Source organism: Schistocerca piceifrons, chromosome 10, assembly GCF_021461385.2.
Source record: "Schistocerca piceifrons isolate TAMUIC-IGC-003096 chromosome 10, iqSchPice1.1, whole genome shotgun sequence".
NCBI lineage: Eukaryota > Metazoa > Arthropoda > Insecta > Orthoptera > Acrididae > Schistocerca > Schistocerca piceifrons.
The window spans coordinates 106,251,146-106,276,403 of NC_060147.1; the positions used below are offsets into that span (position 1 = coordinate 106,251,146).

Consider the following 25,258-nt stretch of genomic DNA (forward strand, 5'->3'; position numbering starts at 1 on the left):
ATCCGCTCGTCTCCCACCCCCGCCCGCTGCCGCGCCTGTATTCGCACGTCCCACCTGGTCTCCATCTCTCCACCCTCCTTACCCTCTCCCAAGGTGGCTTCCGCCAGCTCCCCCTCCCTGATGATGCCCCCTCCATCTACCCCTCCTACCAACTTTGATCCTCCCACCCTCCTCCTGTGTTTGCTCCTCTGGGCACCCTCCCTCCCTTCTCTCCCTTTTCCCTCCCTTCTCCCCCCTCGTCCCCCGGGCCTCTCCTCCCCTGTCCCTCTCCTCCTGACCCTGTCTCCTCAGCCATTGGCATCCTTTTTCTCCCCTCTCCCCCACCTCACCCCTTTTCCCGTCTTGGCAGGTCCCCGAACTCGCACACGCTAAGTGGACATTCGCGCGCCGGAGATCACCGCCATCAGTGTTTCGTGTGTGCCGTCGTGTTTAGTGTTCAGTGTTCACCGTCACACTCCATCGTTCATCAGTGCCATCGCCATCTTCAGTGTTTGTGCGTCGTCTCATCAGTTAGCAGTGTGGTTTATCGACGAGTGTGAACGGCTCCGTGTTTGGCTCCTGTTTTATTGCCCACCGTTCTGTAACTTATGTGTCTTCTCACTGTTTTTGCTCCTTGTATATTCTATGGCTGAAGAGCAGAGTAGTGTCCCACCCCCGCCCGCTGCCGCGCCTGTATTCGCACGTCCCACCCGGTCTCCATCTCTCCACCCTCCTTACCCTCTCCCAAGGTGGCTTCCGCCAGCTCCCCCTCCCTGATGATGCCCCCTCCATCTACCCCTCCTACCAACTTTGATCCTCCCACCCTCCTCCTGTGTTTGCTCCTCTGTGCACCCTCCCTCCCTTCTCTCCCTTTTCCCTCCCTTCTCCCCCCTCGTCCCCCGGGCCTCTCCTCCCCTGTCCCTCTCCTTCTGACCCTGTCTCCTCAGCCATTGGCATCCTTTTTCTCCCCTCTCCCCCACCTCACCCCTTTTCCCGTCTTGGCAGGTCCCCGAACTCGCACACGCTAAGTGGACATTCGCGCGCCGGAGATCACCGCCATCAGTGTTTCGTGTGTGCCGTCGCGTTTAGTGTTCAGTGTTCACCGTCACACTCCATCGTTCATCAGTGCCATCGCCATCTTCAGTGTTTGTGCGTCGTCTCATCAGTTAGCAGTGTGGTTTATCGACGAGTGTGAACGGCTCCGTGTTTGGCTCCTGTTTTATTGCCCACCGTTCTGTAACTTATGTGTCTTCTCACTGTTTTTGCTCCTTGTATATTCTATGGCTGAAGAGCAGAGTAGTGTGCTGCTGACAGCCTGCCTGTTGTACAGGTTTTAAAATAACAATAAAGTAAAAAAAAAAAAAACCTCGCTAGGCGGCGAATCTGGTGAGTTGGTCAGCCGGGTCAGTGTGGGGCAGTCAGTGTCTGTCTTTTGTCCGGAGTGCTAATATGTCTGCATGTGAGGTCACCACGTCAGTCCAGTGGGTTGCGGCGTATACAAGGGGTAGTGGCTTCGAGGCCGACACAAGAGCAACAGGAGTCAACCCACGACATCGGTCTGGCTGGGGCGAGCTGCGACACCGTGAGACGGGAGATCGGCGCGCCTTCCTGCGTCCGTTGAAGCGGCTGGCAGCGGACGGTTCGGGAGAGCGTTCTGGGGGTGCTGCGCCAGGTCTTCGCCAGACATAGCATTTTATTAGAAGTTAAGTGATTCGTGATATGTTGTTTCATTTACTTGTTAAATTCTACTTGGTTTCTTGGTCAGTCTCTCGTCCCCAGCTTGCTCGTCTGTCTCCCGTCCGCATTTGTTAGGCAGTTAGTGTCTGTCTGTCGGTCTGCTGTACGTTACTAGCTGCCTCTGTCGTGTTTGTCGGATTCGGTGTTAACGAATTTATAGAATTAAGGTGTAAGGGCCGAATTCCTTAAATATGTTTTTATCTTGCCTATCATCTTGAGAGGCGGTATATGTGTAATGTAGAGCATGTTTGGCCAACCTTGTATATTTTATGTAAGACTGCTTTTCATGGGTTTTTTATTTAAATGTTCATTTTAGTATATTAAGTTGCCACCCTTCCACCGTAAGACCTTTTTTAAAAATCAAGTGCACCTTCGGTGGCAAGTTAATCTTTTAATGTTAGTTTGGTACCATTTCCATCCCTCCTATGGGGTGCGTGGTTTATGTGCTTGTGTGAGTTGTTAAAATTTTTGGTTTAAAGTAGTCTGGTGTGTTGCAGATTTGCACCAAAGTAGTCTTTCAGAGGTTGTTGTGAGCGATCGTGACTTCGGCCGTGTCAAAAGGGAGCGGCAAGGTTCCCAGCCCGAAAGCTCATACAGTCAAAAATTGTTCTTTCTGCTTCTGAATCAATTGTAACTTGATATTTACAGCGTGCTTTCTGATTATAATTTTAAATGTTTTTTTTTTTAAAGGCTCTTAGGAATAAATTTTCATTTGTTGTAAGAAATTTGATTTGTTTTCATCAGTTACTCACTGGCAACTACTTCCACGCTCACATCGTGTGATTAAATCTGTTAATGTTCTTGATGAATCGCTAGTAAGTAAAGTAATACTTAAGAAAAAGTTTTGAAAGTAAATTCACGGTTCGGTATCCTCCACCATACGCCGTACGGTGGCTCGTGGAATATGTGTGTAGATGCAGACGTAGATAATATTTTCCTTAAACACCTTAATGCTTTGTTATACTACTACATTTCATATTATGTGTTGCATTTATATATATCAGTTCATGTGGAACATTTTATCTACTCTTTTTAAAAAAAGAATCGTTTATGCTACAGATCTCAGACCGTCGAGAAATAGTCAAGTACTGCACAAACGAAAGTGTTGTAACCTACGTACTTTTTGGGAGCCCTACACTTTCTGAGGATTGTCCCAATGAATCTCAGTCTGGCATCCGCCTTACTTGGAATTAGTTTTATGTGGTCGTTCAACTTCAAATCGCTGCGTACTCACCCTCACTGGTAATTAACAGATGTTACTGCTACTACTGACTGTTCAGCAGTCGCGTAGTCATACAAAAGCGGTTATTTCGGCTTGTTGGTAGACAGTACTTTATATTTGCTTAGGCTAAGGCAAATCTGTGCTGGCCTTCCCACGTTTCGCTATATTTTCTAGCTTTGCGACTTCTCTGTATACAACAGCATCATCTGCGAATAGGCTACCACCATTATCCCCTGTGTCATTTATTTGTATTGTAAAATGTGATGGCCCTATAACACTCCATTGGGGCACATCAGAAGTTACTTTTGGATGGTCATATGTTTAATTTGTGTATGGTTTGATGCCTTTACGTCCGATCCGTAAAACACAAAACAAGCCATTTATTGCCACATATGACAAAAACGGTAATATTGACTCTCAAAAATATAGTGGCTGCGAGTGGCAGCAGCGATCCTAAAAAGAGACTGTTCTACATTACCCTGCCCCCCTCCCCCCTCCCCCCCTCCCCCCTCCCCCCCACGCCCATGAACCATGGTCATGGGCCTTGCCGTTGGTGGGGAGGTTTGTGTGCCTCAGCGATACAGATAGCCGTACCGTAGGTGCAACCTCAACGGAGGAGTATCTGTTGAGAGGTCAGACAAACGTGTGGCTCCTGAAGAGGGGCAGCAGTCTTTTTAGTAGATGCAGGGGCAACAGTCTGGATGATTGAATGAACTGGCCTTGCTGTGCTGGTACTGCGAACGGCGGAAAGCAAGGGGAAACTACAGCAGTGATTTCTCCCGAGGGCATGCAGGTTTACCGTAAGGTTAAATGATGATGGTGTCCTCTTCGATAAAATATTCCGGAGATGAAATAGTCCCCCAGTCGGATCTCCGGGCGGGGACTACTCAGGAGAACGTCGTTACCAGGAGAAAGAAAACTGGCGTTCTACGGATCGGAGTGTGGAACGTCAGACCCCCTAATCAGGGAGGTAGGTTAGAAAATTTAAAAATGGAAATGGATAGGTTAAAGTTAGATATACTGGGAATTAGTAAGGTTCAGTGGCAGGAGGAATAAGACTTCTGGTCAGATGAATACAGTGCTATAAATACAAAATCAAATAGGGGTAATGCAGGAGTAGGTTTAATAATGAATAAAAAAAGAAGCTCGGGTAAGCTACTACGAGCAGCATAGTGAACGCATTATCGTAGCCAAGGCAGACACGAAGTCCACGCCTACCACAGTAGTGCAATTTTATATGCCAACTAGTTCCGCAGATGACGAAGAGATTGAAGAAATGTACGATGAGATAAAAGAAATTATTCAGATAGTGAAGGGAGACGAAAATTTAATAATCATGGGGCACTGGAATTCGAAAGTAGTAAAAGGAAGAGAAGGAAAAATAGTTGATGAATATGGAATGTGAATAAGGAATGAAAGAGGAAGCCGCCTGGTAGAATTTTGCACGGAGCATAACTTAATCATAGCTAACACTTGGTTTAAGAATCATGAAAGATGGTTGTCTACGTGATAGAGGCCTGGAGACACTGGAAGGTTTCAGATAGATTATATACTGGTAACACAGAGATGTAGGAATCAGGTTTTAAATGGTAAGACATTTCTAGGGACAAATGTGGACTCTGGCCACAATTTATTGGTTATGAACTGTAGATTGAAACTGAAGAACCTGCAAGAAGGTAGGAATTTAAGGATATGGGACCTGGATAAACTGAAAGAACCGGAGATTGTAGAGAGTTTCAGACGGAACATTAGGGAATGATTGACAAGAACAAGGGAAAGAAATACTGTAGAAGAAGAATGGATAGCTTTGAGAGATGAAATAGTGAAGGCAGTAGAGGTTCAAATGGTTCAAATATCTCTGAGCACTATGCGGCTTAACTTCTGAGGTCATTAGTCGCCTAGAACTTAGAACTAATTAAACCTAACTAACCTAAGGACATCACACACATCCATGCCCGAGGCAGGATTCGAACCTGCGGCCGTAGCGGCAGTAGAGGATCAAGTATGTAGAAAGACGAGGGGTAGCAGAGATCCTTAGGTAACAGAAGAGATATTGAATTTAATTGATGAAAGGAGAACATGTAAAAATGAAGTAAATGAAGCAGGCAAAAAGGAAAACTAACGTCTCAAAAATGAGATCGACAGGAAGTGCAAAGTGGTTAAGCAGGGATGGCTAGATGATGTAGAGGCATCACTAAGAGTAAGACAGTTACTGCCTACACTGTACGTGCTTGAGGATTGTCGTGCAAAATGATGGTTAGGTCCTGCAGAAAGCGTCATCATTTCTGTCTCCACGCTGTTCATTTTTGGGACACAAACTACGACCAGCTTAGAAGTGATGACACTTTCTGCAGGACCTTCATTTTGCAGGACAATGCTCAAACACGTACAGTGCAAGCTGTTACTGAATTGTTTGACTGATGGGGCTGCTAAGTGCTGCTACACTCCCCTGACTTAAACCCTCGTAAGTTGAACTCGATTTCTAAACTGAACGAAGCACTTCACTGCATCCTCTTTAGAACAGCTACAAATTCGTCGGGCAATAGACCGCGCCACTCAGAATTGTCAACACAACTGGCACTGCTAAGAGTATCCTACGACTTCCACATCGCTGGCGACGGGTTATTCACAATGCTGGTGACTACTTTGGAGGTCAGTAAAACTTTGAAACACGTATCTGTTTTGTAGGAGCTGTAAATAAATAGTTGTCACTATTAAAGTTCCAACCCTCGTGTATACAATATATCCGTCCTTTATGTCTCATCCAGTGTATGTGTTACAACTTACGAATCTCTGTGCGAATTGCTCTAATTAATTGCGTCCAAGTCTATTTCTTGTATTCATTTTCATTCTCATCTGTTTTTTATAGACTGCCTCGCATTTACTAGACAACTCTATATGTTAGTAGCTTTTGACAGAATTTGTATTCAACTTTATTAGATTATATCACGACATGAGTATATAATACTGCTTTGGATGGCGTTGCTTCTTGCCACTGAGTATGACTTTCAGTCTTAGTGACTAGAGTATTCTTCCTTGAAAATGCTAAAAAATACTACGGTAGTTACGCAGATGTGTTGACTCCTTGTTGACATGTAGGTCTACTACAAACAATACATTTTAACAGAAATCACTGCAGTAGTATCGTCCTCCCACGCAAATGAAGATTTCAAAACAGGTAGTACACACTCTGAGGATTTCATTATTGGCTGCACTAGTGAATTCTGTATAAGGAATGGTTTACCAAATGCAGCCGTATTCAGTACGGTAGAAATACATACACACTACACAGTGCCATACAATCCTGTGTACAAATATGCACTTCGATATACTGCAGAATAGTTTTGTTGTGTAGTGGTAGCCTACCTGGCACAATAACTTTGTATTGTCACTAAGACTACAAAGCATTCACAGTGGCAAGAAGAAGTACCATTCAATGCACGATTACACACACATTCCGTGAAGAAATGTAATAGAGCCGAATAGCCTACTAATTCTGCCAAAAGCGACTATCAAGGTTCTCCATTAAATGGAAGACAAACGGATGCTAATAAAAGTAAAATAAACTCGTCGCTGCCAATGCACTCTAGCACTCTACCAGCAACATCCCAAGGTAGCATCTGATGCTATGAACAGGACGGCGGCCACGCCTGCCCAGACGACATCATGAGTGATGCTCCTCAGGATGAAGACCAGGCCTGCGATGACAAGCCATCACTGATCCCATCCCCATTCAGTGACAGGGCTGCTGAAATGAAGACGCACCAGACACCCTTGACGTCCCTCCACCACATGGGACTGGCGCTCCATTTGGGGGGAGACTGACACATGCAGAAGGCTCATGTTGAAACTGCCCACCACATGGCTGGGTAGCTAAGCAGCCCTATTACTACCGATGGCCACCACTTGCGCCTACATACTCCACCTTAAGAAATACCAATCCTACAGTGTGGGTATGGTCAACACCAATGGCACTCCATCATCAAAATGCGCATATTCCATAACATGTTGCAGGTGATAGACCTGGGCATCAGCCTCCTTCAAGAAGTCCACCAGGAGCTGTGATTGGACATTTATGGGTATACTGCCTACAGCACTGCATTTAGTGACTGTGCCAGCAGCAAGGTGTTTGGTGTCACACACCTGCCATTGCATGAGGCCGGCCATTACAGTGGAGGCAGGCCATACTGTTCATGTTTACACAGCCTTTGGGACGTCTCGCCACGGTGAATGGACCACTCTTTATTCTGACAAAACTGTTCAGCTCCTGCATGGGAATATGGATCGTTACATCATAGGCACGTATCTCGCAGACCAAACACCACACTTACACACTACCCGCCGGGCGGATTCGTCTGGGGCCGGCGCGCCTACCCGAGTCCAGGAAGCAGCGCGTTAGCGCTCTCGGCTATTCTGGTGGGTTGATAACAGACTGGTAAACGTACTGTAAATATATTTAGACTTCGTAGTTAACAACCCCAATGTCTTGAACAAATCATTAAAAGGAGCCCGACTGGTGACCAGTAGACGCAGAATAAGGCCGCTACAACGGTGGCCGAAACGTTCGTTTCTCTCCAGCAGCAGTAGTTTTATACATTGTGACGCAGTACAACACCGAGAAAACTTTTATGTCGAAGTGTACATACAAGTTCCCACTTTCCTTTACACGCTATTCAAGAGGAGCCCAAGAAAAGAGATCCAATTCCTTGTGGTCTCAAACAGCTCATGTTCGATCCGATTCACAGACTTTTATCACGAAGTCAATTGTTGTATTGATTAGTGCAGTCCGATCATGGACGTGTGATTGAAACGGAAGGACAGCACCTTGAAGACAACATAAAATAAAACAAATCGCCAGGTCCCAGTGGAATCACAATTTCGTTTTATAAAGAGATGTGTACGGTATTTATCGTGAATCTATCGCCCAGCACAAAGTCCCAAGCAACTGGAGAGAATAGCAGGTGACTCCTGCAAAATTACAGACCCGTACCCCTAACTTCGATTTACTGCAGAATCGTTGAACGTATTCTCAGATCGAGTATAAGAAACTATTTTGAAACAGAGAAGCTCATGTCCATGAATCAGCATAGTTTTAGGAGGTATTGCTCGTACGAAACTCAGCTTGCCCTTTTCTCACATAATGTACTGCGAACCATGGATGAAGGGCAACAGGCAGATTCTGTATTTCTGGATGTCAGGAAAGCATTTGACCCGGTGCCACACTGTGCGCTGTTAACGAAGGTACGAGCATATGGAATACGTACACAGATATGCGAGTGCCTCGAAGACTTCCTAAGTAATAGAGCCCAGTATGTTGTCCTCGACGGCGAGTGTTCATCAGAGACAGGGGTATAGTCAGGAGCGCCCCAGCGAAGTGTGTAGGACCGCTGTTCTTCTCTGTGTATATAAATTGAGCGACTTAGACAATATTTCTAGTGGGTGTGACGAATGGCAGCTAGCTGAAAAATGTGGAAAAATGTAAGACAATAAGAATGAGTAGGAAGATCAATCTGTAATGTTCAGTTACAGTATTACTAGTGTCCTGTTTGACATAGGCCAGTCTTTTTATGTCTGGTCGTAACGTTGCAAAGCAATGTGAAAATGGAACGAGCATATGAGAAGTGTGGTAGGAAAGGCCAATTGTTGACTTTGGTTTATTGGGAGAATTTTAGGTTCAAAATGGTTCAAATGGCTCTGAGCACTATGGGACTTAACATCTGTGGTCATCAGTCCCCTAGAACTTATAACTACTTAAACCTAACTAACCTAAGGACATCACACACATCCATGCCCGAGGCAGGATTCGAACCTGCGACCGTAGTAGTCGCGCGGTTCCGGACTGAGCGCCGGCAGAATTTTAGGAAAGAATGGTTGATCAGTAAAGGAGACCGCGTATAGGGCGCTGGTGGTTGGTCGTGGTCCGTAGCAGTTCGGATTGAAGGAAGACATCGAAGCAATTCAGAGGTGGGCTGACCGATTTGTTAGCGGTAGGTGCGAACAACACGTAACTGTTACGGAGACAACCCGGGAACTCAGACGGGAATCCTGGAGGGAAGGCGACGTTCTTTTCGAGAAACACCACTGAGATAAATTGGAGAACTGGATTTCGAGGCTGACTGCTAAACGATGCTACTGCCGCATACATGCATTGCGGGTAAGCACCACGAAGATCCGAGAAATTAGTGCTCATAGAGAGGCATATAGACGGTCGTTCTTCCATCGATCTTTCTGCGAGTGGAACAGGAAAGGAAATGGCTAGTAGTAGTACAGGGTTAGATTAGATTAGATCAGATTAGTTTTTCGTTCCATAGATCCGTGCTGAGGAGATCCTCGTGGATGTGGAACATGTCATTTTTTTAAGCTGAAATAACAATACTAATAGTATGAGTATATACAGCATTTGTTTCTATTAAAAAATTCGTCAATGGAGTAGAAGGAGTTGGCCACTAGTAAGTCTTTCAGGCTCCTTTTAAACTGATCTTTATTTGTAACTAATTTTTTTATGTTTCCTGGCAAATTATTGAAGATGAGTGTTCCTGAGTGGTGGACCCCTTTTCGAACTAAAGTAAGTGCTTTTAAGTGCTTGTGCAGATCATTTTTGTTCCTGGTATTGTATATCTGAACTGATCTGCTTGTTGGAAAAAGATATTATTTCGGACAAATTTCGTTAAGGAGTAAATATACTGAGAGGCAGTAGTTAGTATACCCAGTTCTTTGATGAGGTTTCTACAGGACGTCTGTGAATTTACTGCACAAATAATACGTATTACACGCTTTTGTTTGACTTGAAGAGTTACCCCAAAATATTATACCATATGACATTATGTGATGAAAGTAGGCAAAGTATGCAAGCTTTTTCATTTTTATGTCGCCTATGTCTGCTAACACTCGAATTGCAAATACAGATTTGTTAAGGCGTTTCTGCAGTTCTGTGGTGTGCTCCTCTCAACTGAATTTATTATCAAGTTGTAATCCCAGGAATTTAAGACTGCCAACCTCTTCAATCTGCTCTTCTTCATACTTTATGCATATCCTGGGTGGAAACCTCTTACAGGTTCTGAATTGCATATAGTGAGTCTTTTCGAAGTTTAATGTCAGTGAGTTGGCTTTAAACCACTTATTAATACACATGAAAATATCATTAGCAGATCTTTCTAGAACTACACTTGACATACTATTTATTGGAATACTTGTGTCATCTGCAAAGAAAACGAACTCGGTTTCTGGTAGTGTAACTGATGAGAGATCATTAATGTACACAAGAAAAAGCAATGGCCCTAAGATGGATGCTTGTGGGACACCACATGTAATTTCTTCTCATTCTGATGATGACTGATGACTTAATTCACTAGTCCCTTGCACTGACACCCTTTGTTTCCTGTTAGTGAGGTGTGACTTGAACTATTTTGCAGCACTGCCCGTGACACCATAGAATTCTAATTTATTTAAAAGGATGTTGTGGTTCACACAATCAAATGCCATACACATTACAGAAAATACCTGCTGCTTGTAATTTGTTATTTAATGAATTAAGTACATTTTCACTGTAGGTGTAAATAGCCTTCTCGATATCAGAACCCTTCAGAAATCCAAACTGTGTTCTTGATAATATGTTATTTGTGGTCAGATGGTTGACAAGCTGCCTGTACATTGCTTTTTCTAAAATTTTTGAGAATACTGGCAAAAGTGAAATAAAGTGTAGATGTAGAACGGGAAAATTCAAAACTTCAATCAGGGATTCATTTGGGTGCAGTAAGATGCGAGTTGCTTGTTTGAATATTTGTTACGAATTATTTTCTGTGCGTATCCACTGATGAGCGGGAACAATATGTCCACTGCCCACCGCGAGACGGAGCAGTGACAAAAGGGGAATTAATCTAGTCACGATAGGAGCCACAAGCGCTCAAGATTGACTGACCGTGACGAAGGGCAGGTTGTTCTTTCCCGGGAACGAGTATCTCGGAAACGGCGAGGCAGGTCGATAGCTTGCATTCTGTTATCGCGAGCACCCATGCAAAGTGTCTGAAGCCACGCCTCATCACGCAAGAGGAGGTCGGAGACGTGCCCTCCCTGTAAAGCAGGACAGGCGGCGGTACGTGGCGCATCTGACGACAGTGCTGGTGCAGGCACAGGCTTTTCGGAGCACACCGCTCAGGGCACATTGTTCAACGTGGGGTTCAGATCAGATGAGCCCTCAGTGTTTCCGTGCCGATCGCATGACACTAAGAGATCATCACCACTGGACCGTCGATCAGTGGAAACTTGTCGCCCGGTCGGATGAATCACCCTTGTAGTTACATCACAATCGGATGCGCCGTCATCCAGCGGACGGCTGCTCGAAACGTGCACGGAGCCACTGACGTAGACCGTCGGGAGCAAGAATATGCTATGGCGGTCATTAACCTACCATATAGGCCTAGTAATCGAAGAAACTATGACAGCTGCGCGGTCTTGGGCGCCTTGTCACGGTTCGCGCGGCGCCCCCCGTCGGAGATTCGAGTCTTCCCACGGGCATGGGTGTGTGTAAGCCTAGGGACTGATGACCTCAGCAGTTTGGTCCCAAAGGAATTTACCACAGATTTCCAAACTATGACGACTGTGGATTATGTGAACATTACTGTGGACCACCGGCTTCCCTTCCATCTCGGTATCTTTTCTGACTGCGATGCGTCTTCTAGCAGGATAAATGTTCGTGTCTCAATGCCATAATCGTGCTACTGTGGTTTGAGGAGCATGATACTCAACTCACGTTGACGTCTTGTCCACCAGATTCGCTTGATCTGAATCCAGTGGAGCACATCTGGGACGCTGTTACGCGCCGCTTCGTATGTCGAAACCACCGATCTGTAATTTACTGGAATTGCCTGTGTTGTGAGTAAACCTGTGATGCTATACTTCCAGAAACCTGCGATTAACTTGTTGGCACACAGGGTCGCTGCCGCAAAAAAAAAGAAAAAAAAGTCATGGATAAGTGTGAGAGGGACTCGCACTCTGAGGATTCCGTGCGAACTTAATTATGCAAACTTAATTATTTATACAGAGAGCTCATCTTTACGTTTTGATGGGTGTCTTCGCGAGTATCAAAATACGTTAGACTACACTGACTTAGAAGCTTAGATATTTTACACCGCCGAAGGACCGTAGGTCTTTGTATTTGACATAAATTTCAACTTGATACATCTACCCATTCCTAAGCAAAAGTGCTCCTAAGAGACAGCCAGCCAGATGGATAACAAAGTGGTCCTGCAAGGGTTATGTTTTTACCGACTGAGGTACAGAAGTCTAAAAAAGGCAAAGCAAAGCTCCGCCCCGCTACTCACACGGGCCAATCAGGACCGACCGCCAAGTCATCCTCAGACAACGACGTTATTTGGATGCGGTATGGTGAGGGTTTAGAGGGGGGGAGGGGATTCAGCACTCCGCCCTTCGCGTCTCTGTTGGCTTTTCAGACCTCGGAACAGCAAGTACTCAGTCAAGTAGCCCCTCGGGTGGCAGGACGAGGTTTAAAAATGGTTCAAATGGCTCTGATCACTATGGGACTTAACATCTGAGGTCATCAGTCCCCTAGAACTTAGAACTACTTAAACCTAACTATCCTAAGGACATCACACACAGCCATGCGTGAGGCAGGATTCGAACCTGCGACCGCAGCAGTCGCGCGGTTCCGGACTGAAGCGCCTAGAACCGCTCGATCACCGCGGCCGCCCTGATGAGGTTTAGTAATGGGAACTGAACTCTAGTCCTCAGCATGGCAGCCAGTTCTGGAGACTGACGCTATTAAGCAGACGGTTGTAACATTTTGCCTCGTCAGTGTAAAATTACCTGGTGTTGCATGGTTGTGTATTTGTTCCAGTGTTCTATTACTCCATCCGCTCCTGCCCCCTCTCTGTCCATCTCCTCTTGCCACTCTCTTTGTGCATCTCATCCTGTCCCCTTTCTCTGTCCATCTCCTCCTCTTTTCTTTATCTGTGCATCTCCTCGTTGATCCTCTCTTTGTCCATCTCCTTCCTTTTCCTTTCATTTCCCTCACGCTGTCCACCTGTCTATGATCATCTCCTGCTTCCCTCTCTCTGTCTGTACGTCTCCTACTCCCCCATTCTCTCTCTACATCATCACTCCCGGCCTAATAAGAAGTTGCTGGTTCTTACGTCATAGTACCCGTATTTCTTTCGAGACAGTAAGCAAGTAATATGTGCACCAGCCCGCTCGGCTAGGCGCGCGTTCCAACGCACTGCTTCCCGAGTGGGAAGGCATGCTGGCCCCCGACACGAATCCGCCCAGTGGCAGCCAAACCGCGCAATAACCCTGAATTCGGTGTGGGCGGCGGTGGGGTGGGTGGACTGCTGTGACCTGTTGTGGGGTTGTGAACCACTGAGGGCTACAGTGGGACGGAGCCTCTCCGTCGTTTCTAGATCCCCAGTTCAATACACAATACACAAATATATGTACGAAATTTCGTTGAGGTCGATATAGGGGCTCAGGAGGAACTTCTTACTCCTGGCTTTGACCGCATGGACAAGTGTCACATATATTTAACATTGTTCACTTATATTCAACACATTTGTACACATATTTTAACTCTACCTGTAGCGAATTTTGTCTTGCAGTCACATTTTCATAGAGCTCAATGTTTCTGACGTCATATGCACTGTACTGTGAGTACTAGAATGATGTAATTTTGCAGGCACAGCCAGTGGTATATTTGGATACTATCTGCGAAATGTGCTGCGAATAGAGTTACTAGTAATTAAACCGTAAACTAAGAAGTCATGCCTGACACGGGAGTTTTACTGCACGAACAGCGAAAATTTCGCAAGCGAAAAACTTTTTTCCTTCTATCGTTTTGTGGGGGCGTCAACGAAAAAAAGTCTTGTTAATTTGAAATTATGTGTAAAGTTTGCTGCAAGTCACTAAGAGCTCTCATTCTCAAACGCTGGATATACTGGATGAATATAGTGTGACTAGTTTATGAGCGTTGGCCAACGGCCTTGCCGCCGTGGTAACACCGGTTCCCGTCAGATCACCGAAGTTAAGCGCTGTCGGGCTGGGCTAGCACTTAGATGGGTGACCATCTGGTCTGCCGACCGCTGTTGGCGAGCGGGGTGCACTCAGCCCTTCTGAGGCAAACTGACGAGCTACTTGATTGAAAAGTAGCGGCTCCGATCTCGGAAACTAACATACTGCCGGGAGAGCGGTGTGCTGACCACATGCCCATCCGTATCTGCATCCAGTGATGCCTATGAGCTGAGGGTGACACGGCGGCCGGTCAATACCGTTGGGCCTTCACGGCCTGTTCGGGAGGAGGAGATTTGATGAGCGTTATGAGCTACGCTTCAATTCCACACCACCCCTTTGAAGGATAGGTGGTTCTTACCCCCACAGTGGCTCTTCTCAGATAGTTCGTGATATGTGTACCAAGCATGGTTGAAATCGATCCAGTTGTATAGGAGATGTGGAACATACACACGTACAAACATACACAGATAAATATATATATTTTTAGTATGTATGGACTTTCCCTGCATTGAAGCCTCTCTGTTGCCTGTACAGCGACGACAGTAATAGAACCAGCCGACTACTAGGAGCGGTTGTTACTCGGCAGCGGGCGTGGAGGCGGCAGGAAGGAACGCCTAGCCCCGCGCCTCTCCTAGCTGCGTCGCAGGTAGGCGCCGTGACGCAAGCAGCGCTAAGCCAATCGCGGCGCGCCAGCCTTCCGGGGTCTTAGGAAGCCCGGCAAGTGGCGGCCGAAACGACTAGACTAGGGGCCGCGGGAGCGGGCGCCGACAGTCCACCGCCGGCGCCGCAGTCTTCAGGATGCCGGTAAACGCAGACCTGGTGAGTAGCCCGCAGCCCGGCGGCTGCGGTGTCAGCGACGACATGTGTAGATAACAAAACAACGATTGGTTTTAAACGATGTTATTGTTTTTCAAAATACACGCCTTTGACATCAACACACTTTTGCGTTCTATGAAACCATTCCTTAAAGGAATGATGTCACAGTTGCCGAGGCACTTCAGAAACCGGGCGGGCTTCTGTAATGTTCTACCGACTCGACGAAAAAGTTATTCCGAGGATTTATTCTCTAATATTTTGGAAATAAAAGGAAATCGTAAGGTAGTAGGTCAGGGTTGTTCGGTCGAGGATCCATGGTGCTTACTTTTAGTATTCAGTTGTCAGCTTTGCTGTATGTAATGATGCATTGTCGTGATGGAAAATTATTTCCACGAACTTTTTCAAAAATATGTGTTAGACGGACATTTGTATACCAGTCGGCGATAACAGTACATCGATCTTCTAGTGCCAATATGGCCTACTTAAGAAATGAGCAAACTATCAACAGCCAGCCGCGGTAGCCGAGCGGTTCTAGGCGCTTCAGTCTGGAACCGCGCGGCTGCTACGGTCGCAGGTTCGAATCCTACCTCGGGCATGGATGTGTGTGATGTCCTTAGGTCAGTTAAGTTTAAGTAGTTCTAAGTTCTAGGCGACTGATGACCTCAGATGTTAAGTCCCATAATGCTCAGAGCCATTTTTTAACTATCAACAGTCTTCTTTCCCGTACTGAGAATTCACCAGACGTTTCTAGGCTTAGGATGTGTTCTAAAGACCCACTGAGCCGATTGATCAACAGCAACGATATTGCAAACGGGATCTGAAGAGCCACCTTGAAATTTTTGCAGAGTTTTCCTGCACCAGTCAGTGTGTTGTTGTTTGTTATCGGGAGTCATTTTATGTGGATTCCATCGATAGCGACGTTTTCTCACGTCTAACTGTTGTTATAAGATGTTTTGGATTTGACTCATGCCAACGCCCAATGTCGCCCGAATAAATTTATAAGATGTCCGTCGATATTCTTCAGGCGTTATTGCACCAACAGCGGCGATATTTGGATCGGTAACAGCAGTTCTTGGACGTCCTTCACGAAATTCATCACTAATAAGGGGATTGCGCCTATCCATCACCACCGATTTCGTTGAAATTTATTGTATATGCAGGTCTTGGCCAAAAATCAAAATGACAGAAGTGGAAGCTACAGATGGCCAACTGTTTAGAAAAAAATAGTGTTTTTGGTTCGGGTAGGGCGAGGTGTGTGCCATTTATATTGACGTAGCTTCCAGGTAGCGGCTGGCGCAGTGAAAAGTGCCCATAACGGTAATCCCACTGTCGTGGCGTCGATTCCTGATGCAAAAACTATTTTTTATTTTCAATATTTTCGTTTCTTACAATGCAAGTAAACTTAAATAATCTTCGACTTATTGTAGTTATTGCTATTAAAATGGTGTGAAAAGGAAAGGTAAAGAAAATTTTGAGGTTAGAAATAAATTCCCAGGAAGGGATCGCAAGGCGTGTGCGAGAACTTCGTATATAAAATTAAACGCTTTTATTATTTTACAGTTATGATCTATACATGCTGTAGTGATATTCATCGTAAAAACAGGAGAAGCAGTATTTTTCTCGGCATTTTACATACGGTGTAAACGCTGTACTTTTACAATTGCATTCTTGTTTTAAAGTTTCTATAGAAAAACAAACTTGGCTTACATTCAGGAAAGATTCACTCTTATCCCACAGTTTGGCGAGAATTCACGCGTAACGCGTCGTTTCGCAAAATATAGCCGAGGACAGCTGTTGATGTACGAGTACTACCGGAACGTATTTTGATGCAGTGATCTCGGGATGTGATTTCATTTTCACCAAGAACCTGCAAATCGCGTGTAGCTGCCGAGAGCTGCTCGAAGGTCAAAATGAAACTAACGAAATAACACGTCCTGTACTCTTTAATTACAATACATTCTTGGAGATGGCGAAAGAAGTAGAACTCATGGACGTTGCAAGAACAATCCTTTCTTGGAGAAATATTTGCTGTCCCAAATTTTCCATGTCGGCTTTTTATGAAAATATTAATAAATACGATTTATTGAAAATTATTCCGCTATACTGAAAATAAAAAACAATTCCGCATACGCGCTTGATTCAACGATCTTTTGATTACCTTCCTGTGCTCTTTCCGTCGCGCCGACCAGGGCGTATCAACTAAACTAAAACTAAACTTCGTCCGATAAGGCCTCGAGAGGCCAAATGGTACCGACCGACCGCCGTGTCGTCCTCGGCCTATAGATGTCACTGGAGGCCGATATGAAGCGTCATGTGGTCGGACACCACCTCTCGGCCATTGTCGGTTTTCGTGAGTGCAGCCGCTATTTTCCAGTCAGGTAGCTCCTCAGTAGACTTCACAAGGCCTGAGTGTATCCCCTTTGCCAACAGCATTGGGCAGTCCCAGACGGTCGCCCATACAAATGCTAGCCGAAAACTTTAATAATCTACCTCGTAGCAGGGGAGAAACGCACTCAGCTCTCACCAGTCTTATTTATTTATATAACAGAAATTAGTCCTGGGGGCTATAATTACCTTGACACATATTGCCGTTTGTTTGTAGACTCTGCAAGACCTACTGGTGTAGCTTAACGCTCAGCGCGCTACGTTGTCGGACAGGGGGGTGAGCCAGGCCCAGATACGCGCGGCAGTTTTGCGAACGTGGGTGGGTGCAGGTTTTAGGCGGTTTTCCACGCTCGTTAATTCCATAAATTATCTGGGAGTACGCATTAGGAGTGATTTAAAATGGAATGACCATATAAAGTTGATCGTCGGTAAAGCAGATGCCAGACTGAGATTCATTGGAAGAATCCTAAGGAAATGCAATCCGAAAACAAAGGAAGTAGGTTACAGTACGCTAGTTCGCCCACTGCTTGAATACTGCTCAGCAGTGTGGGACCCGTACCAGAGCCTTCGTTACAGGATCATTTAGTAATCGCGGAAGCGTTACGGAGATGATAGATAAACTCCAGTGGAAGACTCTGCTGGAGCGACGCTCAGTAGCTCGGTACGGGCTTTTGTTGAAGTTTCGAGAACGTACCTTCACCGAGGAGTCAAACGGTTCAAATGGCTCTAAGCGCTATGGGACTTAATATCTGAGGTCATCAGTCCCCTAGAACTTAGAACTACTTAAACCTAACAAACCTAAGGACGTCACACACATCCATGCCCGAGGCAGAATTCGAACCTGCGCCCGTAGCGGTCACGTTGTTCCAGACTGCAGCGCCTAGAACCGCTCGGCCACCCTGGCCGGCTCACCGAGGAGTCAAGCAGTATATTGCTCCCTCCTACGTATATCTCGCTATCATGAGGGTAAAATCAGAGAGATTAGAGCCCACACAGAGGCGTACTGACAATCCTTCTTTCCACGAACAGAAGGGAGAACTGATAGAGGTTCTCAAGGTACCCTCCGCCACACACCGTCAGGTGGCTTGCGGAGTATGAATGTAGATGTAGATGTAGATGTTTAGGCAAATTATGAGCTGGTTTCCAATCTTTGTCTCAGACAATACGATTAACGACAGTTGATCTGGCACATTGAAGAGACAGAGTGTGGCTTTTAGCCGATTCCTTACAAGGTGAGAAAGAGCAGGAGGTGATGCATAGAGAGGAGATGTACAGAGAGGTGGAGGAGCTGAGCAAAGAGAGGGCAGGTGGGAAGCAGAGAACGACGTATATCCAATTTAGATACATATTTAGCAATTGCGCAGTATTGCAGGGTTCGCTAGTAGACACAACAAAAAGAAGGAGCCCTGACATTAGGTGGGATGGCAAGCACTCTTTGACATGCACCTGCAGTTATTTTCAAAGCGCAATTATCACTTCTATTCTAGCGTTTACGCCAGGCTACGGTGTCCGCTGATTGCCACGATTTGGCAAATTTATTTTTACGTAATTCCAACATTGTGTCGGTATCAGTAACTCAATATATTTGTAATTTGTTAATTAGGGTTTCCATCAAGGTTGCAAATAATATGTTTATTAGAGACTGGTTTCGAGACTGGTTTCGTACCATTACCTGTATTATAAGACACAATGTTATTAGTAGGACGTGGAATACAACATTTTTAAAAGATTTTGTGCGCTCAGATTACAAAAATGGTTCAAATGGCTCTGAGCACTATGCGACTTAACTTCTGAGGTCATCAGTCGCCTAGAGCTTAGAACTAATTAAACCTAACGAACCACACCCATCCATGCCCGAGGCAGGATTCGAACCTGCGACCGTAGCGGTCGCTCGGTTCCAGACTGTAGCGTCTAGAACCGCACGGCCACTCCAGCCGGCGCACAGATTACAGCAGTGCAATAAATCTTCTGGGACATATCCGCATTAGTAACGTTTCGCTCTACATGGTACTGTACATCACCTCCTTCAGCCTTTCTTTCTGTCCATCTCCTCCTACTCCTATCCGTCTCTCTGTGCATCCTCTCGCCCTTCTCTTGGTCCATTTCCTGCCGCGCGGGGTTGCCGATCGGTCTGAGGCGGCTCCACCCGTCGGAGCTTCGAGTCCTCCGTCGGGCGTGGGTGTGTTTGTTGTCCTTAGCGTAAGTTAGATTAAGTAGTGTGAAAGCGTAGGGACCGATGACCACAGCAGTTTGGTTCCAATTTTTTCGATTTCCTGTCCCCTTTCTCTGTCTTCTTATTCCCCGCCCCCTTTTGACCTTGAACTTTGTTGTATTGTTACTACAAACGAAACCTTTATTGAAGGTATTTGAAATGAATGAGTAAACCGGTTCAGATCATGGGTATACGAAGCATGAGAGACATCTCTCAAACCGCTGGATCTGAGGGAATAGCTTCAACGCGTAGTTTTAGAAGGGAAAAAACAGCACTTTCATGTGTATACGAATTTTGTTTGAAATCCGTCACGAATTTTTCGAGATATTTGGTCACAATATTTTTGATTTATGTATTACATATATATTTATCTTGTTGTTGTTGTGGTCTTCAGTCTGAGACTGGTTTGATGCAGCTCTCCATGCTACTCTATCCTGTGCATGTTTCTTCATCTCCCAGTACCTACTGCAGCCTACATTCTTCTGAATCTGCTTAGTGTATTCATCTCATGGCCTCCCTCTACGATTTGTACCCTCCACGCTGCCCTCCAGTACTAAATTGGTAATCCCTTGATGCCTCAGAACATGTCCTACCAACCTTCTTCTAGTCAAGTTGTGCCATAAACTCCTCTTCTCCCCAATTCTATTCAATACCTCCTCATTAGTTATGTGATCTACCCATCTAATCCTCAGCATTCTTCTGTAGCACCACATTTCGAATGCGTCTATTCTCTTCTTGTCCAAACTAGCTATCGTCCATGTTTCACTCCCATACATGGCTACACTCCATACAAATACTTTCAGAAACGACTTCCTGACAAGTCAATACTCGATATTAACAAATTTCTCTTCTTCAGAAACGCTTTCCTTGCCATTGCCAGTCTACATTTTATATCCTCCCTACTTCGACCATCATCAGTTACTTTGCTCCCCAAATAGCAATACTCCTTTACTACTTTAAGTGTCTCATTTGCTAATCTAATTCCCTCAGCATCGCCCGACTTAATTCGACTACATTCCATTATCCTCGTTTTCCTTTTGTTGATGTTCATCTTACACCCTCCTTTCAAGACACTGTCCATTCCATTCAACTGCTCTTCCAAGTCCTTTGCTGTCTCTGACAGAATTACAATATATTTATATATATCAAAAATATATAGTACATATCTGTACAAATGTTCATTTGAGAATCTTTCAAAAATTTGAAGTAAATTGGTCAAGCATTTTAGAGATTTTTCGAACAATGATAAACAACGACTTGTCTTTCTAAAGGGTGTATTTCCTAACAGTCTTCACTATCATTTTCTCTGGTTTTTCAGCATATATTTTGAGTTTCGTTTTTGCAATGTGTAGCTGGAATCACGCCTTTCATGCGATACCCAATGTCGACAGAAGGCGTGGGTTTACTCCCTGTTAGAAACAAAATAATTTTTGAAGCGGAATTCTGCGCACCCATTCCAAAGAGTGCTCCCAAATTAGTCTGGTCCGACATTCGTTTACAGAAGTGTATTAAGTGGGGCAGAGTAAGCATTACTCGAGCAGCTGCATATTTGGCGGGGACAGGCAGCGCTGGCCAGGGTGATGCTGTCGCTTTTGCAGTACTGGTAATTCTTCCTGTTATACTGCTCCTGTGAACACACTTCGATAAAGCAACGCCCCTGACTGATTTGGTTCCACTCTATCGAACTGGCATGTAAAATTCCGCTTTAAAAATAATTTTGTATCTAACATGGAGCAAATAGACGCCTTACGTCGACACTGGGTGTCGCAGGGAAGATTTCATGGGCAGTATTTTCTCGGGGTGATTCAAGCTACACGTTGCAAAACGAAATTGCATATCTCCGCCTAAACACAAGCGAAAAAGCTCCTGATGACTAGAATAGATACACTGTTAGTTAACGTATCAGAATTATATAAAATTTCTTATGTTAACAGAGGATTTTCTCACTATTTCTGAATTATAAATATTGTCACTACAAATAACATAACCGTATAAAATTTCCCATTTTTGTGTTGAGGCCGTTAATACACTGAAGCGCCAAAGAAACTGGTATAGGCATACGTATTCAAATCCAGGGATATGTAATCAGGAAGAATACGGCGCTGCGGTAGGCAACGCCTATGTGACACAAGTGTCTGGCGCAGTTGTTAGATCGGTTACTGCTGCCAGCAGTGGCAGGTTACCAAGACTTAGTGAATTTGAACGTGGTGTTATAGTCGGCACACGTGTGACTGGACACATCATTTCCGAGGTAGCGATGAAATGGAGATTTTCCCGTACGACTATTTCACAAGTGTACCATGAATATCAGGAATCCGGTAAAACATCACATCTCAGACATTGCTGCGACCGGAAAAAGATCCTGTAATAACGGGACCAACGATGACTGAAGAGAATCACTCACCGTGACAGAAGTGCAACTCTTCCGCAAATTGCTGCAGATTTCAATGATCGGCCATCAACAAGTGTCAGCGTGCGAACCATTCAACGAAATATAATCGATATGGGCTTTCGGAGCCGAAGGCCCATTCATGTACCCTTGATGACTGCACGGCACAAAGCCTTAAGCCTCGCTTGGGCTCGTCAACACCGACGATGGACTGTTGATGACTGGAAACATGTTGCCTGGACGGACGAGTCTCGTTTCGAATTGTATCCAGCGGATGGGCGTGTACCGCTATGGAGACAACGTCATGAATGTATGGACCCCGCATGTCAGCAGGGGACTGTTAAAGCTGGTAAAGACTCTGTAATTGTGTCGGGCGCATGCAGTTGATGTCGTATGGGACCCCTGATACATCTAGATGCGACTCTGACAGATGGCACGTACGTAAGCGTCCTGTCTGATCACCTGCATCCATTCACGTCCATTGTGCATACCGATGGACTTGGGCAATTCCAGCACGACAATGCGACGCCCCACATGACGATTGGTTGCATCCGTGTTTGGCGACATCGCGGTGAACGCACATTCGAAGAGTGTATTCGTCATCGCCATACTGGCGTATCACCCGGCGTGATGGTATGGGGTGCTATTGGTTACACGTCTCGGTCACCTCTTGTTCGCATTGACGGCGCTTTGAACAGTGGACGTTACATTTCAGATGTGTTACGACCCGTGGCTCTTCCCTTCATTCAATCCCCGTGAAATCGTACATTTCAGCAGGATAATGCACAACCGCATGTTGCAGGTCCTGTAGGGGCATTTCTGCATACAGAAAATGTTCGACTGCTGCCCTGGCCAGGACATTCTCCAGATCTCTCACCAACTGAAAACGTCTGGGCCATGGTGGCCGAACAACTGGCTCGTCACAATACACTAGTCGCTACTCTTGATGAACTGTGGTATCGTGATGAAGCTGTATGGGCAGCTGTACCTGTCCACGCCATCCAAGCTCTGTTTAATGCCCAGGCGTATCAAGGCCATTATTACGGCCAGAGGTGGTTGTTCTGGGTACTGATTTCTCAGGATCTATGCATCCAAATTGCGTGAAAATGTCAGTTCTAGTATAATATACTCTCCTGGAAATGGAAAAAAGAACACATTGACACCGGTGTGTCAGACCTACCATACTTGCTCCGGACACTGCGAGAGGGCTGTACAAGCAATGATCACACGCACGGCACAGCGGACACACCAGGAACCGCGGTGTTGGCCGTCGAATGGCGCTAGCTGCGCAGCATTTGTGCACCGCCGCCGTCAGTGTCAGCCAGTTTGCCGTGGCATACGGAGCTCCATCGCAGTCTTTAACACTGGTAGCATGCCGCGACAGCGTGGACGTGAACCGTATGTGCAGTTGACGGACTTTGAGCGAGGGCGTATAGTGGGCATGCGGGAGGCCGGGTGGACGTACCGCCGAATTGCTCAACACGTGGGGCGTGAGGTCTCCACAGTACATCGATGTTGTCGCCAGTGGTCGGCGGAAGGTGCACGTGCCCGTCGACCTGGGACCGGACCGCAGCGACGCACGGATGCACGCCAAGACCGTAGGATCCTACGCAGTGCCGTAGGGGACCGCACCGCCACTTCGCAGCAAATTAGGGACAGTTGCTCTTGGGGTATCGGCGAGGACCATTCGCAACCGTCTCCATGAATCTGGGCTACGGTCCCGCACACCGTTAGGCCGTCTTCCGCTCAAGCCCCAACATCGTGCAGCCCGCCTCCAGTGGTGTCGCGACAGGCGTGAATGGAGGGACGAATGGAGACGTGTCGTCTTCAGCGATGAGAGTCGCTTCTGCCTTGGTGCCAATGATGGTCGTATGCGTGTTTGGCGCCGTGCAGGTGAGCGCCACAATCAGGACTGCATACGACCGAGGCACACAGGGCCAACACCCGGCATCATGGTGTGGGGAGCGATCTCCTACACTGGCCGTACACTACTGGTGATCGTCGAGGGGACACTGAATAGTGCACGGTACATCCAAACCGTCATCGAACCCATCGTTCTACCATTCCTAGACCGGCAAGGGAACTTGCTGTTCCAAGAGGACAATGCACGTCCGCATGTATCCCGTGCCACCCAACGTGCTCTAGAAGGTGTAAGTCAACTACCCTGGCCAGCAAGATCTCCGGATCTGTCCCCCATTGAGCATGTTTGGGACTGGATGAAGCGTCGTCTCACGCGGTCTGCACGTCCAGCACGAACGCTGGTCCAACTGAGGCGCCAGGTGGAAATGGCATGGCAAGCCGTTCCACAGGACTACATCCAGCATTTCTACGATCGTCTCCATGGGAGAATAGCAGCCTGCATTGCTGCGAAAGGTGGACATACACTGTACTAGTGCCGACATTGTGCATGCTCTGTTGCCTGTGTCTATGTGCCTGTGGTTCTGTCAGTGTGATCATGTGATGTATCTGACCCCAGGAATGTGTCAATAAAGTTTCCCCTTCCTGGGACAATGAATTCTTATTTCAATTTCCAGGAGTGTATTTGTCCAATGAATACCGGTTTATCACCTGCATTTCTTCTTGGTGTAGCAATTTTAATGGTCAGCAGTGTATGTTCAAATACGGGAGAGTTGGTCACCCTAGTATGGGTTGGAGGTGGCTCGGGTTTCTACGTACGTGCTCGGCTGTGCCGGTGTGGCGCACACAGCAGAGGTCCGTCACGCCGCGGCGCGGGTCCAGTTAACGCAGCGTGGAGCACAGTGTATGCGGCGTGGTAACCGGAGCCTCAGCGCCTGCTGGCGGCGGCGGCTGCGGTTAGTCGCTGGCGCGCTGCCGACCTGAGCACACACACCACACGCTCTCAATAGAGACAGACAGCGGCCGCGCGCCGCCGCCCCAGCACGCAGCTCGAGCCTCGGGTGAGTAACGGCGCGCGTCTCTGCCGTCGCTGTAAAAGTAACCCGCGAAGTGCTTTTAGGGTGCGTTCAGAGTGCCAAGGAGGCGTGTCTCGCCCCACAAGTATCTCAGTGTGCTATCCCCTTGCACGCACTCACCTCGCTGTTGAACTCACGAGTCATGCGTCGGTGGGAGGATTGACTGGAAGTGACTGACAATAAGCTTCGTATAGTCAAGCCCACAACGCGTGTGTGGTGTACTTCCTTTCAGCCCCGTCGACGGGACGAGGTTCTCTTAACTCAGCTTCGGATATGCCACAGCCCTATGACGCACGGCTTCCTGCTCCGGCGGGAGGACTCTCCAATGCGTGGTGCTTGTGGCGTCCAGGTCACTGTGCGCAACGTTTTATTGGCTTGCGTTTTATTTTCTGACCAGCGGGCCGCGGCTGACTTGCTAGCGGACCTGCCATCTCTTTTAGGCAACACTCGGACGAATGTGGTTAAAGTTTTAAAGTTCTGTGCCCTGTCAAATGTTTTTACAAAGATTTTATGGAGAGGATCTTAATTTGCTCGCTGTGTGACAAGCTGGCCCATATTTTATGTAACTG

The 25,258-nt window shown here is 46.5% G+C and overlaps 1 protein-coding gene and 1 pseudogene across 1 annotated transcript in view; both read left to right on the forward strand.

Annotated features, from left to right (window-relative positions):
- The first annotated feature begins 13,916 nt into the window (after positions 1-13,916).
- LOC124719219 lies at positions 13,917-14,034 on the forward strand (annotated as a pseudogene).
- A 678-nt stretch (positions 14,035-14,712) lies between these two features.
- LOC124718926 (chaoptin) overlaps positions 14,713-25,258 on the forward strand; it is a 241,022-nt gene continuing 230,476 nt past the window's right edge. Inside the window, exon 1 of the mRNA XM_047244580.1 lies at positions 14,713-14,773. Coding sequence (XP_047100536.1) covers positions 14,753-14,773 — 21 coding nt within the window. The 5' untranslated portion in view covers positions 14,713-14,752. The remainder of the gene's footprint in view (positions 14,774-25,258) is intronic.